At 40.1% G+C, this 21,819-nt stretch overlaps 1 protein-coding gene across 2 annotated transcripts; it reads left to right on the forward strand.

Moving 5' to 3' along the window:
• The first annotated feature begins 2,673 nt into the window (after window positions 1-2,673).
• On the forward strand, window positions 2,674-20,883 carry ampd3b (adenosine monophosphate deaminase 3b). Of its 2 annotated transcripts, XM_005731526.1 has the most exons (16): window positions 2,674-2,911; window positions 6,140-6,211; window positions 10,780-11,002; window positions 11,129-11,291; window positions 11,698-11,863; window positions 13,288-13,507; window positions 13,625-13,754; window positions 13,935-14,129; window positions 14,379-14,510; window positions 15,748-15,911; window positions 16,060-16,186; window positions 17,064-17,227; window positions 17,310-17,430; window positions 18,452-18,625; window positions 18,857-18,967; window positions 20,110-20,883. In XM_005731526.1, exons 2-16 carry the CDS (start codon window positions 6,151-6,153, stop codon window positions 20,284-20,286), a joined length of 2,328 nt encoding a protein of 775 aa, XP_005731583.1. In that variant the 5' UTR covers window positions 2,674-2,911; window positions 6,140-6,150; the 3' UTR covers window positions 20,287-20,883. The 2 variants fall into 2 exon arrangements, with proteins under 2 accessions (XP_005731583.1, XP_005731584.1); XM_005731527.1 differs by lacking the exons at window positions 2,674-2,911; window positions 6,140-6,211 and adding an exon at window positions 7,136-7,426.
• The last annotated feature ends 936 nt before the right edge of the window (window positions 20,884-21,819 follow it).

Below are 21,819 nucleotides of genomic sequence, written 5' to 3' on the forward strand. Positions count from 1 at the left end.
CTCATCACTGAATGAGTGGCCCTGGCCTGTAGGTGTAGACAGACTGCGGAGTCCTGGCCTGATGAGTTAGCTCTTCTGTGTTATGACATCTCGTCAGGCCAGGACTCTGCATTTATGCTAGTTTGAGTCATTATGCACATGTACTGTTTCTCCCACTGAAAACGCTACATCCAGATGAACAGAATACATTTTGGGGGATTTCCGTATCTGGAAGATAGAGCATGCATCAGGACACTCGACTTTTCTAGTGCATACAATACCATCAGGCGAACCCTCCTGGGTCATAAGCTGACAGGAATGCAAGTGGATACCTCTCTTGTGACCTGGATTATTGATTACCTGACACGAAGACCACAATATGTGTCTTCAACATTGTGTGTGTCTGACAAGATGATCAGCAACACGAGGCCACCACAAGGTACCGTCCTCTCCTTTCCTCTTCAGCCTCTACACCAGCAGTCCCCAACCTTTTTTGCGCCACGGACCGGTTTATGCCCGACAGTATTTTCACGGACCGGCCTTTAAGGTGTCGCGGATAAATACAACAAAATAAAACTAGAACCGGTACCGAAAAAAAGAAGGTTTATTCATAACACACGTGAAAAGACCCAGGAAAACCGAGTAAACGATAAAAACGATAACAAAATAACACTGAAAACCGATAAAACCCCTGAAAACCACACATTTCACACCTGAGCCTCAACTCTCGCGGCCCGGTACCAAACGACTCACGGACCGGTACCGGTCCGAGGCCCGGGGGTTGGGGACCGCTGCTCTACACCACAGACTGCAGCCACTACACAGAGACCTGCCATCTTCAGAAGTTTTCTTATTACTCTGCAGTGGTTGGATGCATCAGTGAGGGTGATGAGTCAGAGTACCGGGCTGTGGTTGACCCATTTGTCACATGGTGTGAGCAGAATCATCTGCAGCTCAACGTGACAAAGACCGAAAAATTGAACATAAATACCTTGGAGAACACATAGATAATAAACTGGACTGGGACCTTAAGTGCATGAACGCATGTCTGCAAATGTGAATGAAGTGAAGCAACGCTGAAAAGATGAGTGAGCCAAGTTTTCTCCACAACAATCTGAGAGACTGATATGTCATACAGAAAATGATTACTTCAGCTTATTTGTGCTAAAGGTGGGTCTACAAGCTATTAACAGATGGGCAACATGATGCTATGTCAACACAAGACAACCCCGAGTCTCCACTTTTGTGTTAAAAGTTCGGACTTCAAACTTTATACCAGTTTTTAAATTGTGTTGATAAGCTACGTAAAACCAGTTATGCTAAAAATGTACATAATGTTTTTCCTGAATACTATCTTTATGTTTACTGCAGGAAGAAACTGTAAAAACAGCGTTTTCTAAGGAGAGCGCTGGAAAGTGATACACCTCCTGCTTTCAGGTCTGCAGGTATCAGGCTTATAATGTTTCATTTATCTTATAGTGGACAGAAATTATTGTTTGAAGTGGCAAAATCCTCAATCCTGATTGAGGTTGTCATGAATAAATTATGACAACCTCAATCAGGATTTTTTTCTTAAGTATTTTTATTCATCTTTAGGCATGAAAAGATGAATAAAAATACTTAAGAAAAAAATCCTGATTGAGGTTGTCATAATTTATTCATGACAGGGTTAAATAACAATAATTGCAATGGAACACGTCATACATCTATAGGCACATTAAACCACCAGTGGGCGGCAGGGTATGGAGTGACACATCAGTGTCCATTGTAGTTGTTTATGTGCAAGTATACCATCAGCACTGACACCAATACAAGAAAACAGCATAGCTGTCCACTGTAGTGACCACTATGCGTGAAAGGGCTAATTACTTTATCAAAGTAAGTTGCTCAACACTGCTAATAAAAAATAACAAACTGCAGTGCACCAATGTTAAAGTAATATCAACATTTTATAAATTTAGAGTCACCCTAAATTTGAAGTTTGACCAGTTTGACCTGTCCACCTGCTGAATGCGCAGCTGCTGTGGCACTGTATGCTACAGCAGCATTGGACCATACAGAAGAAGTATCATGAATACACAAAGGAGTATAAGGCTTTAAAAAAAAGTATCTAGCCAACCGAGGAGAATGAACTTTCCGTCGCTGTCCAGATGGTGGTGTTGCAAGCATTACAGTAGCATTACCTTATGCTGAGCATACTCAGGACCAGTTTACTAGTATTTCAGACGTGTGTAGCAGCGGTATGCTACACACACACACACACACACACCACCACCACCACCACCATTTCTAAATCAGGGTCCTTCTATATCAGTGCTCTGTTGACCAGGTCAGGATCAAACATCTTGACCTTGGTCACAGGAACCTGAAATAAAAAAAAAATTAAAAAAAACGTTGTCAAAATTTACTTCTCTTTTCAAAGTGGTGGAGAAAGCAATCCTTTTATAGAAAAAAAGTCACTTCCCCATGTTTGTTTATATTTGCACACACACACACACGCACACACACACACACACACACACACACACACACACACACACACACACACACACACACACTTTCTCTAATCAAATACCCTAAAAGGAGACGGTGACTTGTCGCCAGCCCAGTGAATTACACATACAACTTAAGTTGACAAAGAGGGGTGGGGCTTATGAAGTCTCAAGGCTTTTAAAAAAAGTGACACAGAACTGCTTGTTCATACAAACGCTTCCTCCTGCACTTCCTCTACTGCCAAACAACACTGATGCAGATTACTTCCTTGTTTGCTACACCAACTTTGTACCTCCTTCATACTTCAACCCGGCAGTGACAGCCCGAACCAGGCCGGTGTCTGCTGGAACCTGCACTGACAAGGCTTCAGTCTGCTGACACCTGACAACGCTCTCTACACTCCCAGGACGTTTTAGCTTTGTGCAAAGCCCTGCCAACAGTAAGTACACGGCAGTCATAATGATTCTTTGTGTTTCCATTGTTTATATTAACTTTATGTCATTATCAACACACCAGCATTGCTTTTAGCACTTACCTCCTTTGCATGGTGAGCTCTGGCAGACATACCTAGATATAGTTTGCATATAGATTAAAGATCTTAATATGAAGATGCATATTTCTATTTCTTTTTCTTTTTTCTTTTTTGGCTTCCAAAGGAGTGAGCATCTGTAGGTATTAAAACAAAATAAATGATATATCTTAAACTGCAATCTTAAGGCACAGTCAAACTTTTTTTTTTAGCAACAATTAGCTGTGGTTAACACTGCTGCCTGACATCAAAATGTTAATTTTTTCTTTTATTCTGAAACTTTGCTCCTAATGTTGAATTCACAGCATGTCTGTGGATGTATTCTTGCTCTCTTTACAACACAGTCTAAAACAAACCTGATCAAGTACGGCAGCCACACATTTCCCAACAGGTACCAACATGTGTCTTAGTTAACTAATACAAAAAAAATAAAAAATGGAAAAATCCCAAACAAAACTAGATGCCGACTAATTGCCTTAAAAATAGGACTGGGTGGTATTCATTCTGTTTCCTCTGTTGTAGAGGAATAAATACAAGACTGCGTTACACCCCAGAAAGACACGAACCCGTGATACAGATCTAGTCAAATGACACTGATGAGTTTATGCATGGCACATGGTGCGTGCTTGAACAGTTCATGCACATCAAAGAAGACACTGTGGCAACGACAAGTTTCCCACAAGTACCAAGTTGTCAGAATCTCCTTTGAAATGCTTAGTTTGCACATACCTTTGGAGTTTTTGCACTGGTTTGCTGTTGTTTTCTCTGGGCTATTTACACCAACAAAGCAACATAATAGAATAGAATAGAATAGAATAGAATAGAATAGAATAGCCTTTATTGTCATTGTACAGAGTACAACGAAATTGGAGTGCCACTCCCTTGGTGCAAGTTTCAATAATAAATATAATGTAAAATATAAAAAGAACAAAAAAACAATCGTAAGTACTCAAACAATAGTATGTACAATATATACAGGATAGCAGCATTAATATAATGACAGTATGAATAGCAGCATAATATAATGACAGTGACGGTATGGAATAGGTTCAATTGTTTTTGTGCTTATTTACTACGGTGGTAGCTCTGGGAAAGAAGCTATCCCTGAATCTGTTTGTCCTGGTTTTATGTGACCTGTACTGTCGGCCTGACGGTAATAGTTCAAACAGTTGATTGCTGGGGTGAGAGTGGTCCTTGATGATATTGCCAGCTCTGCTGAGGTACTGAGAGTTTGCAGTGACCTCCAGGCTGGGCAGAGAGCAGCCACTGTGAAGCCACATGATTGCTACTTTTAGCTTGTGACAACTTGAGCTTTTATGTGAGATCTGGAATATCAGACAGATTTTATTCATTCATGTTCTTTCAATCAGGTAATTTGTTAATGATTCAATTATTTTTGTATTTTTTTAGACAAATTCTTCTAGACAGCTAAAAACGACTACCTCCTTAAGTATAATCCGCTACAACACTGAGATAACACCTGATGGCAGCTGACAGGATTCAGTCATGTTGGCATTGTCAATATCTGAGCCTGGTCTATTAGATGTCACTTCCTGTTACAAATGACTTCTTTTTTTTACCTTCTGGCACCAAATACTTCTTCATAGAAAACTGCTAGATAGTTGAGTTTACGATGTTGTAGCCTTTAATCTGAAATTATAAAAGGAGTTCTCATAACGAGTGTGAACTGGTGATAGAGAAATAAAATTTTTTTTAAAGTTACACTTCAACACATAGTTAAGTAGTTAAAATGTGTTATAGAATCAGCACTCGCATCTGATGCTCAGCAACTGTCTGCACATACCAGGAAAGAAATGTTTCTGAAATGAGCTCTTTTCAGTCTTTAACTGCTAATGCATTATGTGGATATTTTTTAATTCTATTGTTCATGTTTAAAATGAATGTAAATGGAAAATTTATACTAAAAAATGACTACAGGACTTTTCACATGGATGTTGTGACAACACTGACACTGCATGCTGGTATAGAACTTTGAGACACGCAAAGCTGTGTGTAATGTAATGTTGTGTAATGTATACATAGGATTATAAACCCTAAACTAAGAAAACATAAAATAAAAGCTTGTGAAACACAACAGCCAAAGACATTAATTTGGCCTCCAAACTTCCCAGATTCCAATCTGATCAAGCAACCACGAACTCTATCAAGTCAAATCTAAAGGCATTAAGGATCCACCTCCTTCATTTTGGTTCCACACAGCACAAGACACTCCCAAAGGTGTCCCAACAATGGCCATACTGGTTAGAGCAGTTTTTGTCAGCAATTTACTGAAATGACAGTTGTTCAATGCAAACAAAACAAATTAAGTGGGACGTTTTGTTGTTGTTGTTTTTTTAACTAACGTTTTGCCCAAAACACAAAATACTTCATTTTACAAAAGTCAAATTAGAGTTCCAGTCCCTTAAAATATGTCAAGTAAACAGCTACATTCAATTTATGATGGCAACATAAAATAACAAAGTAATAAACAAAACTAACTGCTCATATAAAACCAAACCAAAGCTAAACAAACCAAAGCTAAACAAAAATGGGAGCTTAAATATTGTCTGATGATCCCTAAAACTTTCCTCTTTTTAACATGATATGTGAACACTCCAAATACAAGTAATGCATTTCAACTTCTTCTTTTGGCTCCTCCCTTTATGGGTTGCCACATTGGCCAACAGCAGCACAGTCTGCACCGTCACCCTGTCCGCTAACAGTACCAGAGACGCTCCGGTATGGAAATCTCATTCTTGATGATCTCCATGTTTGACTTGTCACAGACTTTTTGTCCTTCCTGACGCAAACCTCCCCACTTTCCAGTTCACTGACTTCCTTTCAACAAATTCCAAGTTAAATCTGAGCATAATACACGAGCATTTCAAAAACTACGATAACTCAAACAGTCAAGTCAAAGTTGTGTAAAATCATGGTCCTCGGGGTGTGACTTTGGGTGTGACCGTCACTCAAGCAAACAAAGGTAAGGAAGAAGAGATTGTGATGCGAGATAAGGCTGTACTGCTTTGCTAGGAGCCATTAAATGACAACTTTAACCAATGTCAAGTTTGAGTAAATGCTGCCTTACTGAACAACATATGTGTGCAGTGTTATTTATTCAAGCTTTGTTTCTTCTAGATCAACTCAAAATGAGTAAGAAAATCAACATGGCCCTTTTGAAGCAACAGTCGACACCATGCATGGGAAAGGGTGAGTAAATAAAACCATGCAGGACAAACATAATATACAAAAGCACAACAAACAGCGATCTCACTAAACACAGGCATTCGTCTCACTCCCACGTATTCAAATGCAGCTATTACACGGTTTATCACGCATCTGTTCACACACCACTTAAAGTTAAACTGTCTGCTGTCTGCAACCTTGAGTGGCTTTTTTGAACAGTGCGCGCTCCTTATAGGTGTGATAAAAGTGAGGGCAGTGAACAGATGATTCCAACTAACCAAACCACTAAATAATTTGCATACAAAGATGGACTGTCACCAGCAATGTGCTTCCTTTTACTGCAGTAAAGTTCATACTCGTGTTCTTCAGATTCTTTGCTACACAAATGCTTTTATGAATGATCTCTAATAGTATGTAAAAGGGACTACTTGGTGTGTTTTGGATCATTGTCTGGCTGCATAACTCTGGTGAGGCGTGGTGGGCGGTGCCATTTTCTTTAAATTTGAGGTCTCTAGCCTGCTAACATACCTCTATAATTGATTTATTGGTTCAGCAGGTCTGGCTGTTGTCACGCCTGGGTGTGGCTCGTGAACATGAACTCAGTTTTCCAAGAAGTCTGTTACTCACAGTTAATTAATAATTTAGCAAGAGGAGACCTTTACTTTTTCCTACAGGGCCAGCTAGGTTTGATGGCTTTTCCCCCTTACTTTAGTGTTTACATGGTAAACACAGTGACTGTAGCTGCCAGTACTTACTTTTTGCCCTACTGCCCCATATCACAGATCAGAGCTCACATGTTAGCAGCCAGTTGTGACATACCAGCTTGGATTAGCACCCCATGTTACCCCGACGCGCTCAATACCCTAAAATAGAGATAGAAGGACACTCAATACAACAACAACAACTAGCAGCTGCATCATACATACAGGCAGTGGACCAAATAAACAGCAGAGCAAAGCCCGACAGAGTCAGTCAGAGAGAAAACCCTGAAGAGAAGCATCACAGACACGAGCAATATACAGTCACCAGAACTCAGGACAGTTTACATAGGTGTTGTGTCAGCACCACTCAGATGTTTTGTAAGTCCTGCCACTGAGTGCCATACCTGTAGAAGTGGCAGTGCCAAAGCTAAGAGTTAAGGGGTCCACAAGAGACAGAACCAGATACGTGAAAGCTGAAATACCTGACTCAACAGGCAGAGACTGAAAGAGCCAAACATGGCCCAAATCACGACAGAAGGTAAGAGACAGATAGTGCTACCCCTACTGATTTTATGTTTCTATTAAAAAAACAACAACTATGAAATGTGATGACAACTATTCAAAGAGTAATTTCAAAGAAGAGTTTCAAAGATGTTTATTCAGTGGCTACTGCCCGAGGCACAGAAGCAGCTAGATTTGACTTTCTGAGCGATGCTATAAGTGCAGCAGTCTTTAGCTGAGGAAACAGGTGGATATTTATATATACTATAAGTGAGTATTATAAAATACTGGCACATTTTATTGATTTTATTTTCTTTTTGTGTTACACACTGAAAACTTAAAAATCATTCCAAAATTGAAATTTTATCATAATATTTCAGAATTTCAGTTTAATTGACGTTTCCAACATAGTCAGAGGCTTTGTGAATGTTAGGTTTTTATAACTGGGGTGTGTAATACATCAAGGTCATCCAAGAGACTGTTGAGCTGTTCCAGCAGGGAGAGAGTACACGTGCTGAAAGGCTCATCAGAAACAGCAGCTCCCAAAATGTGCTAGCCAAGGAACAGGCAGCAAGCGTGTCAGTGTGAGGGCAAATGTTAACGGTATCATCTGTGAAGAATTCCAGATCACTCACAGGTTTCAGACAGAGTGTTGTGTAAACCAGTAGGGATGCAGTGTGCAGCTGAAAAGTTTGGCATCTGATACACTGGAGCTGCATGTGCTATCGTGTGCTTGTTGATTCCAGTATCCTCACACGGATATATTCTGGATGTGTCCCAGTGACCCCCATGGACTGCAGCGTTAATATCCACAGTGATGACACGGTGATCAGAATATCCAAACATCTCGACTGATGATGGGATGTTGGGTAGCAACAGTAGCTGTCACACTGTGGGAATTAAACAAGGGGGAGAAGCTATTAAAAAATACAAAACCAATCTTCTGTCATTCATCTGCTGAAAATACAAGATCAGGGGGTCCTGAGTTCAGAAATAGCATGCCATGCATGTATGAGAGAATGAGATTAATACAAATAAACTTGACTGTTTCCCACCAAAAAGCCTTGAGAACCAAAATGATGGCATGCTCATAACTGCTGCTCTAACAACGGGGTCAAATATTTCCTTTCCATTTACAAGCCTGGAAAAATCCTGTGAACTACATACAGGATATCTGTCTGAAGATTCTTGAATGTACTTTACTCATGCCTACCATTCAATAGCAGACCTGTATCAAGTCTGACACCCTTGCAAACCTGCTACAATGTAACATAAGCCAATCAATATTTGCATGAGCCTGAACTAACCTTCTGATAATATTACATGGTAAATGTCAAAATAAGGAAAGACTGACTTCCCAGGGCAAACTGCAGCGGCAATGATAATATAAACTTCAACAGCTGTGCTTTTCCACATGTTTGAATGTGGCACGTTTGTTGGTGCCAGACAGGCGAGTATTTTTGAAGCCGCTTTTCTTCTGGGATTTTCCCACACATATATCTGTAGAGTTCACAGAGGGTGGTTTGAACGGCAGTTCTCTGGGCAAAATCAGAGGGGAATGGCCAGGCTGCTACAGGCTGATAGGAAGCCAACAGCAAATAAGACCACACCAGGTGCCACAGGAAACTGAGGCTACAGTTCACACATGGTCATCAAAAGTGGACAACAGAAGACTGGAAAAATGTTGCCTGGTCTGTCTCGGTTTTTTAGCATAAACACCATCAAAGCACCGATTTATCCTGCCTTGGATCAGTGGGTCAAAGTAATGGTGGTGGAGTAATGATGTAGCACAACTTATCATTACTGAAACACTACATTTTAAACAGTAATGCGTTTAAATGCTGACCATTTAAATGCCTGTATTACAGTGTAAAGTTTACAATGTACCATCTTCTGATGGTGGCTTGCAGCAGGATAGTGCAGCATGAGTTCAGATCATCTCAAACTCATTTCTTGACCACATTGCACTCGAACAGCCTCCACAGTCCCCGGACCTTAATCCGACAGGGAACCTTTGGGATGTGGTGGAACAGATTGGTAGCCTCCATATTTACAGCAGCTGTGCGATGCTATGAAGCCAATATGGACCAGAATCTCTGAGGAATGTTTCCAGCAGTTTGTTGAATGCGTGTCACAAAGAGTTAAAGTTGTTCCAACCTGGAACGAGGTGCAACCCAATGAAGTGCCCGCTGACTGTATATTACTTATTACAAAATAAACATGAAACTAATGGTGTCACAATATACCAGTAAGGATGATGACAACCATAAATAATAAAAATAAATAAACACAACCTAACGAATCATTATGTAATTTTTGTTTTGCAAACGTTTACGCAGCTGTGGTTTCACAAGTTCCATCAACATGATATTTCCTACAGAAAAATATCTTGCTTATCATCACAGCCCTTCAGTCACATCTAATTAACACGCGGCGATGCACCGACAGAGGTGCACTGTGTAAGCAGGAGCTTTCAGTGTTGTTGCTTTTCCTGCTGTCACATACCGTCCTCAGTGCGGTGTGCTCTCAGAACACGCGGCCAGACTTGGACACACAAGTTTGTTTACTGTAACTTACCTGTTGCACTGGCAGCAAGCACTGAAACACGAGTTAGCCACTGTCAACGATCAACACTTCACTGAGTTCTTTTGATTCCTCAGAGGCATCCGATGGAAGACAAAACACTGCTCAGTAGACCATTTAACACTTTATTTCTCTTTCACAATACTTCTAGAAGGGAGATGCGTCCTGCATGACACAACAGTTTTATTACAGAAGCTCTCTTATTCTAGTCTAAACAACAGTGTCTCAATAACTTTCCACTAGGGATGGTCCCCTCTTATCTACTTTTTCCAAGGCAAGTGTGAGCGAGCGTCTACAGCTTTCTACTCCCCAAGGACACATGATCTAATGCCTTTATTTTTCAGGACTGTGTCCACTCAATACTACACTATATGACTTTATAACTCTTATTAATAAAAAAGCATAGCATTATTGAGGCACTGCAAATTATTTAATTCCAACACCACTCAAGACACATTCTCTGGTCTGTGTGTTGAAATGAGAAGCTGGAAAACAGCTCCACAACCAACCGTCCTCACTCCGGGTTATGTTTCTGGTATTTATGTTTACTGTCATTACTAAGATAATGTTATTTCTTCTTTAAGCACTCCCATATTTAAACCCGTTTATGAGACGAGTTATAACATGTCAGTATTTTGTTCCATTTTAGATTTCAAACATAATTATGACATAACTCCGACTAATAATGACCAGTATTGGAATGACAGAAGCATTCTGAAATATGATTAGATTACATTTTTAAACACTACTTTTACTGGTAAGAAAAATACAGGTAGTTGCTAAAAAAATGTTCTCAATACTTTTCAGATTTACCACGCCTTTTCCCAAAAGTGTCAATACACGAGGTGGATGAGAGGGTTCGTCTGATGGCAGAGAAGGTGTACGCCTCTGCTCTGAAGGAGGAAGACAGCAAGGATACTCTGGCTCTGTTCACTGTCCCAGAAGACTGTCCCATTGGTCTGAAAGAGACTAGAGAGAAGGAGCTGCAAAAAGAGATGGCTGAACAGCAGTCTCAGGAGTCAGTTAAGAGGTATGGATTAGAAACATGCTTAACTGAACATGTCTCTCTTTCTGGATAGACAAAAAAGAACAAATAAAACCATCAAAAAATACTCAGCATAAATAGTGCTTGCTTTTTTTCCCTCTGTGTAACTAGGAAGAAGAGTTTCAAGTTGAAGCGGTCACAGTCGGTATCTTTGCAGATGCCTCCTGATTGGACACCTACCCCAGCGCAAACACCCGCCACTGCTGAATCTTTGCTTTCAGACTCCTTCCCAGACTTCCAGAGAGTTACCATCAGTGGAGATTACTGTGCAGGGGTAATCAACGAGACTAGTCCATATGTTGAAATATAAAAGATGGACCACAGCCTTGTGAGGAAATATACCATGAAAAACAACTGATTTTTAAATTCAGACCAATGATGTGGTAAAATGCATGTTTGGCCTATGAGAGACATGTTTTTACCCAGAATTAAAAAGTCGATCCACTCTATACTTATAAAATGACATTTTCACACAAGAAAAAGAAAAACATGACAGTTGTTCTTTTCTTGTTAAAACTTCATTGATGGCTGTAAGCTGACAGGGCAACAGGAGAGATCCTTCATTTAGCTCGGTGCCATAGTTTAAATAGATTATTCTTTAAAGGCCATCTTGAACCTTTAAGACACCGTCGTTAAACACAAACAAAAGTCAAAATTTAACAACCTCACAATGTTTCCAGATCACAGTTGAGGACTATGAGCAAGCAACCAAGGGTCTCCTCAAAGCCCTGTTCATCCGAGAGAAGTACTCCAGGCTGGCCTACCACCGATTTCCAAGGACCACAGCACTGTTCCTGCGAAATGCTGAAAATGAGAGGTGGCTAGAAGAGGATGAAGTCCTGCCAGGTTTACTAAACTTTTCCTTTTTGGTGTCAAAAATGTCCAATTTAATCTTCCTGCAAAAGTGCACGTTTTGTAATTTTCCATCTACTCGCTCACACACAGCAAGAGGTTATGTACAACATGCGCAAGTGCAGGTGTTTAACCAGCTCAGCTGTTTAACCAATGAAATACTCCGACATGGAGAGGAAAAGGAGCAAGGCCATTAATATTAAAGGTTCAGGTTTCAGTTCACCGTTAACCTCAAACAATTCACACAGAGAGCAGAAACAATATTAAACTTACGAAGGATGCCAACTCCAATATTCAATAAAAGTGCTCAGACCAGTTTAAACAACTCACGAATGATTTGATGTTTAGTTGTGTATTGGAGATAAAGATAAAACTTACTGTGTGCCACCTATTCTATGCAGATCTAATTTAAGACCTCTCTGTATGTGTGCCAGAGATGGTGTGAAGTGTCTGTGAGCCAAGGTCAGTCAGCCTGTTTCTGACAACAGATAATGTCGTCAGAAACAGAACCTGAGAATAATCCAGACAACAGATAAAGAAAATGTACAATCTTAAATATAACTCCAGTGTAATAAAGTTTACCGGCCTTAAATTATCTTACTATTTGTTATAATTTTTGCTCATTTTGATACATTTAAGGTTAAGTTCAATCACTTGCTGTTACTTGCTGTACAAAATAAAAAGTAAAACAAACACACAAAGAGAACAAAACAAAACTCAGTCATAATTAAAAGCCAAAGTTTAGGTTTAAGTGAAAAATAAATAAAAGATACTGTATAATTTCACCCTTCCTGAATACACTGGGAAGGTTATACAGGCATGGAAATATCAGAGCTCAAACCTGATTGGGCGATGCCTGACACAGAGCCTAAAAAAACTGACCTCAAATGAGTCAAGAGAAAGACTTGTTGGAATTATCTACTAGCCATCATTTCATTCAAATGTCAGAGGTCTATTCGACTCATTTCCAGTTCCTGTTTTTGTATTCTTACACTTCACCAGAGAAGCTTTGCATGATTTTGCACACTTCAAAACAATACTTCTTTATCTCAGCCCCTGGGTACATCTCAATGTGTGAAACAAGCCATCTTAGCTCCTTTACCTGCCCTCACACAGTCTTTCTTCTGATCGGATCTCCCTCATAAACAGAAGGTCTAAATAACAGGTGTGTGGCCAGGGCTTTGAGCCTGAAATGAAGGCATTAAGGATATTTGCTCTCTTTGATGAGGCTGACATCCTTATTTAAAATTGCCAGTATTCAATAGGAGCAATTATTAATTTAACAGTATATTTGTATTTGGTAGAAAATAAGGAAAAATACACTATAAGAATCTTTATTCTACAACCAACACTTCAAAGAGCGACTGTTTTTGCAAATGTGAAATAACTTGTGATTGAGCTGCTGTCATCATCTGCAGACATCTGGCCTTACCCTCGTGAAGGAGAGGACCCATACTCCATGGAGGGTATTCCTGAAGACCTGAACTATGAGCTGCAGATAAAGGATGGTATAATTCATGTTTATGAGAGTGCTGAGGCCCTGAAACAAGAGCAAGCTTACAGCCTTCCTTACCCCGACCTCGAGACCTTTGCTATAGACCTGAGCCATGTACTTGCAATGATAGCTGACGGCCCAACGTGAGTGCAAAAGCTTAGTCAATATTTCTAACAGATTGACATTACGAACCTTTTGACTGATACCGAATGACATTTATTACATTTTACTCGTAACTGTTTCGTTATTTTGCTTCGCAGAAAATCCTACTGCCACAGAAGGCTGAACTTCCTGGGCTCCAAATTCTACCTGCATGAAATGCTGAATGAAATGGCGGAGCTAAAAGAGCTGAAAAGAGTCCCACACAGAGACTTCTACAACGTTAGAAAGGTTGGCTGAAATCTTTCTGCTCAGTCTGCGATGCCCCAGACAGAGGAGAGGGGCTGACGCACTTAGAGCAGAAGCTATTCATAACTTTAGTGCTCTCAGTATAAATAAATATCACTTTATAGGGATGCTGTGAGTTGTCCAGTAAGCCCCGTGCCACTGTCTGACTTGTGTCAAACACAGGTGGACACACATATACATGCGGCCGCTTGCATGAACCAGAAGCATCTGCTGAGATTCATACAGACCACATACCAGACTGAAGCAGATCGAGTGGTCTTGGAAAAAGGCAGTAAGAAGCTCACACTCAAGGAGGTCTTTGACAGCCTCCACATGGACCCGTACGACCTCACTGTAGACTCTCTGGACGTGCACGCTGTAAGAGAACTCAAAGCTTTCTACTTGTTCCTATGTCAGCATTACCTTGTATAAATAGAAATTGTCCTTGATGCAAACAGTTGAGGCAATAACTCAGTGACTATAAATGACCGTTTGGTTGTTTATCTTTACAAACAGCTTAACAGTTCCTGTTAATTTCTACTGCAGTCCCTTTAATGAAATGAAAATGTTGTGATCGCCACTGCGCTGCATGAGCCTCACTGTCTGACCGATCGATTATCCTTCTAGGGAAGGCAAACCTTTCATCGGTTTGATAAGTTCAACTCAAAATACAACCCTGTGGGGGCCAGCGAACTGCGGGAGATTTACCTGAAAGCGGACAACTACATCAAAGGAGAATACTTTGCACGTCTCATTAAGGTATAGTATGAGTTAAAGCACTAAAACCACTTGAAGGCCTGCTTAGCTGTAGTTAAACTGAAATTATGTAAAGGCACCAAACTACATGCAGAATTTATTTGCTCTTGTTTTGGCCTGTCATGTTTGACACGCGTAAATAGCCAAGGTGGAGAACAAAAAAAGGAACAACTTTACATTATTCATGTTCAGATCCAGATGGTGACAAAATAGGAGGCACAGATGCAATTCAACAATTAAATAATGACTTTTATACTTTTCTTCTGTCAGTCTCTTTGAGACAGATAACTGAAGGACATTATCAGCTGCTTCTCAAGTGAATCTCTATTAAGTATAAATTCATTTAGCGCTACAGATGTACAGTCCTGGTTTGCAGTCTCAGTGTGCCAGTTGATCTACAGTGCAGAACAAGCACTACCAATGAGAGCTACAGCCTCATATTGAGCTTTACAAGATCCTGTTAGCAACTGAATAATAATGAGGACAACTAGTTAGTAGAGCCAGCGGCCATGGAAAGCATGAAGGCCTTTTTTCCCCATTCAGACAAAAGATATACAAAAATACAAAATGCTAAAGCAAGCCAACAAATATGAGGCGTGACCTAATAAAGCCTATGTGTGGGAAACAGTGCATTTACTGATGTTTAAACTTGAAACTGTAGCCTGTTGTTTGACTACATTTGACATTTTTATCAGTGCAACTTGAACTGATCCCACAGAAAAGGAGGAAACTGACCTGGATATAATCTGGCTACAGTTAAAGCAATGAAGTACGGGCCACCATCCCCAGAGATTCAATTATAAGATGCTAACTCATATGTTCAGGATGTTCCCAGTTTTGTTCCCATATTTTTTTCTAGACATTATGACATCACTGTGGAAAAAGCCCAAACATAAATAATCAAATGAACAATGACTAAATTCCACAAAGCTGCTTTTACTTTTTAAGGCCCTGGTATTGTGCATGCTGAGTCACTGTGACATTTTGATACAATCAAATGTTGCTACACGTACAAAGATTTGAGTCATATTCATTATGAATTGGAATAAGATATATATATGCCTCACACGCACTGGTAGTGCTGCTCATCTAAGCGATGCTTTGGAATATGCAGTAAAAAGCACTTTGCTGAAACTTGGAAACAGTGTTGCCATATCTGTCCACTGGGCAGTTACAACTAGTCACTTCTGCTTTATCAAGAAACATCCTGTTTCTTCCTGTGGTTTGTTATCCGTTTCAGGAAGTGGCCGGGGAGCTGGAGGAGAGCAAATACCAACATGCCGAGCCCCGTCTGTCAATTTACGGCCGCTCTGCGAGCGAGTGGGAGAGCCTAGCGACGTGGTTCATCCAGCATAAGGTCCACTCGCCCAACATGAGATGGATGATCCAAGTGCCCAGGATTTAGTAAGCATCAACTGAAGGCTAAATCCAGCATAATTGGGTTCTGAATAATTACACTTCTCAGTCAGCTGTTTTCAATAAGCAAACAAACTGTAAAATGTTTGTGTCACATGCAGGAAGATGGGTTAAATTCGCTTATCTTGTCTTGCAGTGATATTTTCAAGTCAAAGAAATTAATCCCAAGCTTTGCCAAGATACTGGAGAATGTGTTCCGCCCCCTCTTTGAGGCTACAATCAACCCTCAAAAGCACAAAGCAGTCCACGTGTTCTTAAAATATGTAAGTGTCAAAAGGGAGAAGTTCTAATGTGCAACAGCAACCATATACAGACATGAAAAATGTAATGGTACCTTTCCACAATTAAATAAACAAAAAACATAATCATCTGATTCTTATATCAGCTTACATAAGAATCAGATGATTATTTTATGCTACTTAACAAAATGTAAATGACAGGACAAAAAACAAGGTGGTGGCCTTAATATAATACTTTGTGGCAACACCGTTTACAGTTGTCAGTACCAACAAGTGATCTCTGTACTTCACAATAAGACGTTTGCATTTCCAAACAACAGGTAGTTTAGCCCACTCCCTCATGTTTGAAGGATCCTGACTCCACACTGCACTTTCAGATGTTTCCATAGATGCTTAATAGGATTAAGATCCTGTCTCATGGAGTGCCATTTAAGAATAGTCCAAAGTTTTATTCCCAGCTATACATGACCTGCGACTGAGGCTGAGCTTTCTGACACTGGGCAGTATTTTTCACACCAGCATGCCTTGGTACTCTCTGGACTTCATTGTGCTCTGCCCAGATTATATGTTTCCTGTGTCAGATGAAACAAAGCTGCCCCAAAACAAAAGTATCCCCTTACATGTTTCACAGTAGGCTTGGTGTTCTTCTCTAATAAGGGTTCATTTTTCCTTTAAACAAAGAGCTGATGTGGGTGGCCAAAAAGCTCCAGTTCTTTCTCCTCAGTCCAAAGGACATTTTCTTAGAAACTTTGGAGCTCGTTTTGGTGAATGAAATGATTCATTGTTTCAATAAACTGCAAGGAAACAAACAAATGTATCCACGTCTGTCCATTCATTTCAGTGTTGTGTTATATATACTTTATGTTTGCAAATGTGCTGATATGAATCTGTTTTCCTGTAGGTGACGGGATTTGACAGCGTGGATGACGAATCTAAACACAGCGACCACATGTTCTCTTACAAGAGCCCGAAGCCTGAGGCATGGACCACAGATGACAATCCTCCCTACACCTATTATCTGTTCTACATGTATGCCAACATAATGGTTCTCAACAACCTCCGCAAGTAAGCCCTGCCCATTAGTCTCATTTAATGCTACATGGCTTCCATGTAGTAGTGCACAAAGTAACTATGGATCGTTCTACAGGCAAAGAGGACTGAACACCTTCCTGTTCCGTCCCCACTGTGGAGAGGCGGGTTCCATCACTCATCTTGTCTCCGCCTTCCTGACAGCTGACAACATCTCCCATGGACTCAACCTTAAGAAGGTTAAAACCTTAAAATCATATTGAGGTTTGATACTCAGCGTCTTGTGTTTGCTGATGGCACAAGATGCTGGCAGATGATATTTTCTGCAAACAGGTCCATCAGTAACGAGCAGTGACACGCTAATCCACACGAGTGCTTGTTTTTAGCTGTCACATTTTAGTCCCTCTCCAATGTGCTCATAGGAGAACAAAAACAGCTTGTTTGAGTAAGATGTGTTGGGTAGAATACCATTTACCATCCAGTTGATATCTAAACACCAGAGAAGTTCCTGCTGTGTAATATAATATCCAACTAAATGTGAAGAGAAAAATAAACAGCCAACAGATGAGGTTAAACACTGCATGTATAAATATGTAGGAAAGATTTAAAACAGTTAATCACATTCTCTAATAATTGCATCATGTTTTCAATACTGCTCAAATTTGGAACACGTTGCATTATTGCACACAGACGACATTAGATTAGTATGACAAATGTTGCTAAGATTAGCGCTGCAGCCCTTAACTTCCAAATGCCTGTGCGAGGAATGTGGCTACATGTTGCTCCAGTCAGTTATGTCAGTTTACATGGACACATCCTCCATACAAGCACTTTCCAGAGTGCATGTTTAAAGCTTTTTCTCTGTCACAGAGAGAGAGGGGAGTGCTGCCATCTTCTGGGCTCCATAGCCCAAGGTTTGTTGTGTCATAACATAAGATATGGTTTCTAAAAGCACCATTTAAACATCTTGTCATCTACTTATGCACATCTGCAAGGAAAAAAAGACAATATGACAACTCAAAAACTTTGCAGGACAAAAACCTTTTGAATTTTGATGAGAAAGTCAATATTGATTTAACGCTTAGTTTTGAATAACTTCTTATAATTAGGAAGACTTGCGTGTCTGCACCATCTACAAAACGTTTCCCATGAACTTCTACTTGTTCTGCTTGTAATTTCATTTAGTTTTCCCACAAATAAAATGAAAATAACAAAACAAAATCGTTCTATTCACATTACTATGTTGTGTCTCCTCCCCAGAGCCCAGTGTTGCAGTATCTATACTACCTGGCCCAGGTCCCAATTGCCATGTCTCCACTGAGCAACAACAGCCTGTTCCTGGAGTACTCCAAGAACCCCCTGAGAGAGTTTCTGCACAAGGGCCTGTGTGTGTCCCTGTCCACCGACGACCCCATGCAGTTCCACTACACCAAGGTCAGAAACACAGGAGAATATTTTATTTACCGTTTCACAGTCACTTTGATCACAGTGATTTGCTCCAGTCTGGTGACATCTGTGAGACTAATTGAGTAATCACTGTCAGTATGTGGTGCACAGAGAAATACAAGAAATTTCTCTCTTCTTGAAGGGTGCTGTACAAATAGACCTGCCAGCCCAATCATAACATTTCATTTGTTAATATCAGTTTTTTTTTAAACGTTTCAGGAGGCCTTGATGGAGGAGTATGCCATTGCAGCTCAGCTGTGGAAGCTGAGCACTTGTGATTTGTGTGAGATTGCCAGGAACAGTGTCCTGCAGAGCGGCCTCTCACATGAGGTAAGGTCAGACCTTCTGTGCTTGGGGGATGCTCTCTTTAAAAGTCCTTATTGTAAAATGATGCGTTTGAAAACAGATACAATGGATAAAATAATAGATAAACTAAAAACTTCTTTATTTTTTTGTCCCAAACTTTTGTAATAAACATGAACTCAAGTTGATCTGCTGCCAGGGTTGTTTAAAAAGACAAAAGCAGTACTTTTTGGAAGTTTGAAATCCTGTTACTTCTGGTGTAAAACAAACAGCATTTCATTAAAAAAAATGCTTTATACAAACAGTCACATATAAAGGTGGTGGTCTGGTGCTGCTTTGCTTCTTCAGGAGCTGGATGACTTTTCATTATTAATAAAAGATCAGTTCATGCCCTGAAGTTCAAACTGACTTGGGTTTAAACAGCAGGATGATGATCTCAAACACACCAACAGCTGCACTGCTCAAAAATACTAAGACAAAGGTTTTAATGCGGTTCAATCAAAGTCTGCACTTAAATCCAATTGAGTTGCTTTGGCATGACCTCAAACACGCTGTTCATGTTCAGTTAAAGCAAATCAGCAACGAAGAGTGAACAAAAATTTCCCCACAGCGATTTGAAAGACTCATTGCCAGTTATTGCTAATGACTGACTGTAGTTAACAACCAGTTATTAGGTTTAGGGGTAATTACTTTTTTCACATAGGGTCAGATAGGTTTGTTTTTGTGTTAATAAATGGAATCATCATTTAAAAACTGCTTTTTTGCTGTATTTGGGTTCTCTTTGTGTAACCCAAATGAGGGGTCAAATACTTTTTTGAGGCACTAAATAGCAGTGCAGACTTACTGAAAGCTAACTAATTTCCCAAAATTCTACAATATTCCAGTAATTTCTTTCGAAAAAACTTTATTGCTCACAAAAATGTCAATCGGCACATCCAAGAAGAACCCTAAAATATGTCCTTCAGATTAGTACCGATCCTATTACCACTGAAAAGCTAGATAAGAGAATGTCTGACAGTCCAATAGTCCTGACTTCATTGAGTGCATATTTATTCTGTGCAATCTCTTTTTTTTAAATGAAATTCAAACTCCACAATGAGTTAATTCTGGAAATATTATATCTATTTGCAACTTTCCAACCTACATCTTTTTAACCGTGCTCCCTATAGGAGAAGAAACACTTCATTGGGCCCAACTACCTACAGGATGGACCGAAGGGCAATGACATCAGGCGGACAAATGTAGCACAAATCCGCATGGCCTATCGCTACGAGACTCTGTGCAATGAGCTCAGTTTTCTAGTGGATGCAGTGAAAACCGAGTTCGGCCACAGTTCAGCTCAGTGACCGAACACACCAACACAAACTGTGCTTGGATATGTCACACAGGGATAAAGGGGCACAGGCTACACAGCACAATCTTTTAAACACCCTCTAAAGGTTCCTGATGCTTATTAGGAAAAAATGCAGTGTTTTCTACATATTTGGTGCTAGTTGGTAAAGGTGGCGGTGTTTTGACCTCGTGTCACAAAATGAAAATGTGATTGTAACACCTTCCAGTCAGCATGTATATCGTTTCATTAGAATAACAGTCTATTTTCATTTTGCAAGTTGTTTACTGTGGATGTGGCTATTGGATTGACACATTAAGAAGGGGGAAATGGTTTAAAAGTTAGAAAGCAACAATTGATTTTTGTTCTGCATGTTCTCTGCTTGAAGATAATATACGTTTGGGGTCAGACTATGCCGTGTGCATGGATTTCAGGCACGAGCATAATTTTGACAGACGTTAATGAAAGGCCAGGTAAACCGTTACAGTGAAATCTGTATTTAAGACCTGCGTTACACTCGCAAACATGTGACTGTTTAGAATTTTCTTTTTATATATGTGATGTCATTTTTAAATAGTTTTCCATTCCTAAAATAAAGGCTACAGAAATGTCAGAGATGTTTGTCATGAACTTTCTTTGAACCAACCTGCCAATAAGTTACAGAGGAAACAGATGCTGTTTAAACTGAGCAATCGTCTGCTGTCTGCACACGACATGCAAGGGGAGATGTTTCAAAACCTTCCACACATGTGAGTGTTTTATCATCATGATAGCCGAAGTTGTGATCAGGAATACAAATTTCTAATTGCAAAAGAGGGATCATGATGTCAGCAAATATTTCTGAATCTCTTTTGAAGCCAAACATCTGACACTAATTTGATAAGAATGCTAGCTGATGTTTAAAAAATAAATAAATCATTTTAAAAAAACTGACAGTGTCACGGTTCGGGGCAGCGGCCATGTGAAGAGTGGAAGGAGGACTCAAATGCAGCACTTATTCAGATGTGAAGGGTGATTTATTAACAATACCAGACATAAAGTGGAGATGGCAAACAGAACTAAGAACGAACTAAACTGGGATAAACTACACAAAGGAGTGGCAAACCTGAACATGAAGGGAGAACAGCAGGGAGAGCACGCAGGGGAATTCACCAGGTATGAACACAGATGACGCGACGAGGAGCAGAGGAAAACACACACTATAAGTACACAAAGAGACACTGGGAAATCACACACAGGTGGGGGAAACAGCTGGACCTGATTAACCTGACGAGACAGGGGAACACTAACACCAGGGACCAATAGAGGGAGCACAAACCCATAACCCAGTATCTAAAATCCCAAAACACAAACCATCCCAAAACAGCCCAAGAATAATAAAGAGAATAATAACAATAAGGAACACAAACACAAAGTCACTGAGTCATGGCCGCAGGACCATGACAGACAGTCTGTCTGCAGCTTATGTGTAACCTTAACTTTTGAATGCTTTTGAGGGCGTTCAATCTTGAAAGGTTAAAATACCTTATCACAAAGTTCAGTTAAAAAA

Source organism: Pundamilia nyererei, unplaced genomic scaffold (genome assembly GCF_000239375.1).
Source record: "Pundamilia nyererei isolate P.nyererei 1_Seehausen unplaced genomic scaffold, PunNye1.0 scaffold00043, whole genome shotgun sequence".
NCBI classification, from domain to species: domain Eukaryota; kingdom Metazoa; phylum Chordata; class Actinopteri; order Cichliformes; family Cichlidae; genus Pundamilia; species Pundamilia nyererei.

Bases quoted from the DNA above. Each gene is read 5' to 3' on its own strand.
- ampd3b (XM_005731526.1), top strand. From the start codon at position 6,151: ATGAGTAAGAAAATCAACATGGCCCTTTTGAAGCAACAGTCGACACCA. The intron at 11,003-11,128 runs GTATGGATTAGA...CTGTGTAACTAG, and splicing joins TCTCAGGAGTCAGTTAAGAG to GAAGAAGAGTTTCAAGTTGA. The intron at 16,187-17,063 runs GTAAGTGTCAAA...GTTTTCCTGTAG, and splicing joins TCCACGTGTTCTTAAAATAT to GTGACGGGATTTGACAGCGT.